The sequence below is a fragment of the Scaptodrosophila lebanonensis genome, unplaced genomic scaffold, assembly GCF_003285725.1.
Source record: "Scaptodrosophila lebanonensis strain 11010-0011.00,11010-0021.00 unplaced genomic scaffold, SlebRS2 tig00000085-arrow-pilon, whole genome shotgun sequence".
Classification (NCBI taxonomy): Eukaryota; Metazoa; Arthropoda; class Insecta; order Diptera; family Drosophilidae; genus Scaptodrosophila; species Scaptodrosophila lebanonensis.
In genome coordinates, this window is record NW_022060564.1 from 1,172,621 (window position 1) to 1,177,951 (window position 5,331).

Below are 5,331 nucleotides of genomic sequence, written 5' to 3' on the forward strand. Positions count from 1 at the left end.
TATTATGTGGTAGATTTCAGTTTTTTGTTTTACTTTTTGTTTTCTGCATTTAATAATAATAATTTGTATATTACAATTACTTTCTGTTGTTGTATTCGTAAGCATAATTAATAATTAAATTGTTTATATAATAGATAATAATTATAATTACTTAATGCATAAGAGAATCTATAAAATAGAATGTGTTGTTTTTTTTTTTTAATTTCTTTCCTTTTTAAATATTTTTTTGTTTTTGTTTGTTTCGCTTTTGTCAACGCACAGTTTATTTCCCTCAATATTTGTACAGCGTAAGGTAGAAAATAATTGAATAAAAATGCCTAAAGGTTATGTGTGTTTAAACAAATGTAGCTGGAAGTGCAGAAAACGTTTTGTAAATAACATTTCGAAGTTACTCGTAAAACGCATTTAGTTTAGTTTAGTTTGGTTTTGCAACAATTTTCATTTCATTCTTTGTATCACACAATTGTCTTTTGTTTTTATTTGTTTAATTAATGTAAAAAAATGTCCCGAAAATGAAGACGTTAAATGGAAAGTTGTTGAAAACCATCATAGAGTATGGAATGCATGGGAAGTATGGAGTAAGAATTTTTGCAAACTTTTACAATTAAGTTCTTCTGCTTGGCTATGCGGCTTGTGTGGCAACAGTGCGTATGCTTAATTAAAAATTATTATTCAATATCTGTTTTGTTTTTGTTTCGTTTTGTTTAATTACACGTGCTACAATGCTGCTGTTGCATTTAAAATTATTCATTTCCCTTCATGTTGTTTAAAAACTAAAGCTAAAATGTTGCTGCTCTGTGTGTGTGTGTGTGTGTGTGTGTGTGTTCAACTAAATTGTTTTTACTTCATTAATGTTGTATTGTTGTTTATAATATTATTTAAATGTAGTTTAGAGTGTGTGTATTTGCAATATATTCAATAATTTACAATGTGGATATATCCAACAGTCCTGCGCTGGCCACCTCGTGCTGATGCTCCAGTGGATGCTGATGATGTTGCTGGTGCGGATGGGTGTGTGTGCTGTGCGGCAGATGTGGGTGTGTGTGGTGATGTGGATGATTGATGTGGTGATTGAGATTGAGATGCGCATGGTGGTAGTGATGTTGCGAAAAAGGCGGCGCATGCAGCTGCTGCTGCTGCTGCTGGTAGAGTTGTTGCTCCTCCAGTTGCAGCTGCTGCTGTTGTTGCTGTTGTTGTTGCTGCTGCTGCTGCTGCTGTTGCTGCTGCATGTCCAGCATGCTGCTGTTGCTACTGCTGCTAATCGTCGCCACTGGCTCCACACCAAAGCGACCCACAAACACATTCGCCGCAGTGGCCGCCGCACAGCTGGAGGAGTTCGAGGACGAGGAGTTCAGCTGATAGGCGGCAGCAGCGGCGGCGGCGGCAGCCGCTACGGCCAAGGCGGGTGAATGCGCGGCAGTGGGCATGGAATGCGTTGAGGAGCGACCGCCCGATGAACCCGATGCCGTCGGACTAGGTCGTCCATTCAGCTGGGACTGGGTCTGCGTCACCTGCTGCTGATAGCTGGCATCCAAGTAAGCGCTGGCAACAGCAGCGACGGTGCTTGGCGGTGGCGAGCTGGGCGCGCTATCTACCAGCTCAGTGGCGGCTCTAGCCTCCACACCCACTCCATAGGCGCTGGCCATTTCTCACATATGGGCCAGAGGCGCCATGGCACGCAGCGATTGCTGCTGCAGATGTTGCTGCTGCTGCTGGTGTTGCTGCTGGTGCTGTTGCTGCTGCTGGTGCTGCTGTTGTTGCTGCAACACGTGCTGCTGTTGCTGCTGCTGCAGCTCCGGCGAGCTCGCTTGATAGTGCAGCAGATGGCGTTGCTCGGCGTGCAGGGTCTCGGGTATGTGGTACATGTTCATCAAATGATTCAGTTCCGTGCCGCCAGCTGTTGCTGCTGCGGCGGCGGCTGCCGCTGCCGTGGCATATTCGCGCTTCATGATGTGATTGTTGTTGTTATTGTTGTTGTTGAGCGCTATGGCGCTCGGACTGGGCGAGACGGGTTCGGACTTAATGCTCGAATCGCTGGGACTGTGACTTTGGCAGGAGACTTGAGAGCCGGCAGTTTGGTGCGGATTGTTGGCGGCGCTGAGACCCGTGCTGTAGGGCGAGCCCGGCTGCTGTTGCAGGGAGCTGCTGTACGGGGAGCCGGGTTGCTGCAGACTGCTGCCGTAGGGCGAGGTTTGGCCACCGGTCACTGTGCCGTACATGCCGTAGCCGCCCGCTCCGGCGGCCGCTGCCGCATTCATGTTATACATGTGGCCCATGTCGTAGCGCTGCGCATAATGATTACCCATGTAGGCACTGTGTTGCGTCTGGTAGGCGGCCGCCGCACTGGCATCCGTGGGATGCATCATATAGCCGTTGGGCATGTAACCATTGGGGGCATTCATCTGGTAGATGTCGCGATTGACGGCTTGTTGGGCAGCGGCTGCTGCTGCGGCCGCCGCAGCTGCGGCTGAGCTGTTCAAGCCCTGGCCACCCTGGGAGCCACCGCCTGCTCCACCGCGTGTGGGTGTGCCGGGTTCCGGGCCGCCGGGCACACCGCCCTGCGTCTGCATGAGACCGCCCACGCCCAGCGGATACTTCTCCTTGGTCTTGGTGAGGGTTTTGGTTTTGCGACGGGGCCGGTACTTGTAGTCAGGATGCTCCTTCATGTGGACGGCGCGCAGACGCTTGGCCTCATCGATGAAGGGGCGCTTCTCGGCCTCGGATAGGTCCTTCCATTGCGCGCCTAACCGCTTCGATATCTCGGAGTTGTGCATCTTTGGATTATCTGAGGCCATTTTGCGACGCTGTCCACGCGACCAGACCATGAAGGCATTCATCGGTCGCTTCACCCGATCCGCATGCTGCTGATTCTTGTTGGCTGTGGCGCTGTTGTTGTTATTGTTGTTGCTGGTCATGCTGCTCAGAGCTGAGCCGGCGCCCATGTGCGTGGGATGCTGTTGCTGCTGCTGAGGATGTTGCTGCTGCGAAGGATGCTGTTGCTGTTGCTGCTGCTGATGGCTGACTGGCGAGGTCATGTGGTGGGAGCCGATGCTGGACTGTGTGGGGCTCAGTTCGCTGGAGCTGTGCAGCGGCGAGCTGCCATGCTGCTGACTGCTCTGCTGTGTGCCATTAAGCGTGTTGGCCATGCTCGTCTGCAACGAGCTCAGAGGATTGCTGCCGCCGCCATTCAGGCCATTGGGACTCTGGCTGGCCGCTATGTGGGCGCTCATGTGATGATGATGGTGATGATTGTGGTGGCTCAGCTGCGAATGGGTCAGATGGGACTGGCCGAGGTTCATCAGCGGGCCCAGGGAGTAGGGCGAGGCGGCATGGCCGTGGAGAGCGGCGCTCGCATGATGCGGCGGCATCGTGGCATGCAAAAGGCTGCCTTTCATGTCCGATTCCATGGTCAGCATCGTGCTTCTTCTTGTATTTGAACAATTGCGAATTAAAATTTAGCACAGCTTTCCTGTTAGCTGCCCAATCATGAAGTAGTTGAACACTTTCGTGTGTAGATCCCACCAGAGCTGTGGTAGCGACCTATTAGGTCATGGGGCTACGATTTCCGATAGCTGCAGATGTCTTTTGAGTGCTTCAGATGGTTGTAGATATCTTATAAATAGCCGAAAAAATGCTTGATGCGGTTGCTTCTAAAAGCTCGTAGTTTCTTTTTGAATTGCTTTGCGCTTTTTTGGTCGCAGATACTTTATTCAGCTGTTTTAATTACGTTTTGTGGTCGCAAAAACTTCTACAACTTGTTGTTGGTCGCGGATACTTTACTTTTGCCGCAGATACGTCTACAAGCTTTGTATTTATTGCAGATAGCTTCGCAAAAGGCTTTGTAGATGCGTCTATTGGTCGTCGATACTTCTTGAGGGTTCTAGTTGGCTTTCCAGTTAACGCTCAAGTTCTTGTCGATACACTTTCGAAGTTCCGGTTGCAGCATCAATTTGTTTAATTACTGAAGCTACTACTTGTACACTAGACTGTGTCGTTTATTTGCTATAATTCTTTGAACATTTTTTGGAAACCATGTTGCACTGAATTTTCTATTTTGGCTTTTTTGATTGTTTTTCAAAACTGCATCATTGCTATATTTCGTTATTTCTTGTCACTTATCTCTTGTCGGAACAGCTTTTTACGTTTTCACTGTCACTAATTTATATATTTTTGTGCTTAGCTTGTTGTTGTTGTTGTTTTTGTTGAAATATTAAACAAACACCGCACAATGCCGAAAAACACTTGAAAATTTTTGTTGTGCTGGTTGGTTTGGCCGTTAAAAATTTTTGTAGACACGACGCGACAATTAATGTATAGACTTGTATGGTATGTGTGTGTGTGTGTGCCGTGCGTAATTAAAATTTTGTGGCAGCTGTGTATTTTTATTTTATTTTTGCTTTTTGCAGCTTTGGCAAAAATCAGCGCGCAGCAGCGAGATACGGAAAAAATACCTCCACACTACACGGAATAGAGCACCTTTCTGAAAACAGACGACAGCTTCGAAACCTGTTCGAGGTGCTGTGCTGTGCTGCGCTGCTCTGCTCTGCACGACGAAATACGCTTGACGAATTGACGAACTGACGAACGAACGTACGAACGAATCGAACTAACGAACGCTACTACTGCTGCTGCGACGTTGCGTGCGCGTGTGCTGACAACAGCGAATGCAGGAGACGAATGAGAGACTGACTTACACAGCAGCCGCAAGCAAGCTGAGCTCAACGCGTGACACAGAGCAGGGTGCTTGTGTGTGTGTGTGTGTGCGTGTAAGTATATCGGTCGTGCGCTGAGAGAGAGAGGGTGGCTGGTAAAACTGGCTCTGGCCGTGTGTTCGTGTGAGTGTGGCGGCATTTGCAAACCAGTTTGGCTCGCATTCGACACACATGCGCGAGAGCGAGCACACTGTGCGAGCTCTTGTAATGCTGAACAGAGATAACGCGAGTGCTGTGTGCTGGCAAAGTTGTCTCGTCTGTTCGCTAATAAATCAAATAAATGTGTGAGCCTGTGTGCGTTTGTGTGTGTTTGTGCTGCTTGGGTTGGATTTTGCGCAGCGCTCAACGCCAATCAAAAAAGCGTAAAACGCGTGTCGATATATATAGCGGGCCTGTTCTCGCCGCATATCGATCTGTTGAACGGCAACTGCAATGCTTTGACTTGCCATAAAAATGTCGTCGTTGCCGTGGCTCGCTGTCGTTTTATGGCAAGCGCTGTTGCCACACTTCACACCGCCTAAAGCCGACTGTCGACAGCCGAGGAACGTACGACTCTGGCGGAATTTTGCGCTATGCTTTAAATATGGCCGACGCCGGAATGGTATTGGAGCGCAACGTG

At 48.8% G+C, this 5,331-nt stretch overlaps 1 protein-coding gene across 1 annotated transcript; it reads right to left on the reverse strand.

Moving 5' to 3' along the window:
* Positions 1–434: 434 nt before the first annotated feature.
* On the reverse strand, positions 435–4,471 carry LOC115626416 (box A-binding factor). Its single transcript, XM_030521784.1, is given in 1 exon segment — positions 435–4,471. A coding segment is annotated over 1 exon segment (2,493 nt). The 5' UTR covers positions 3,417–4,471; the 3' UTR covers positions 435–923.
* Positions 4,472–5,331: the final 860 nt, after the last annotated feature.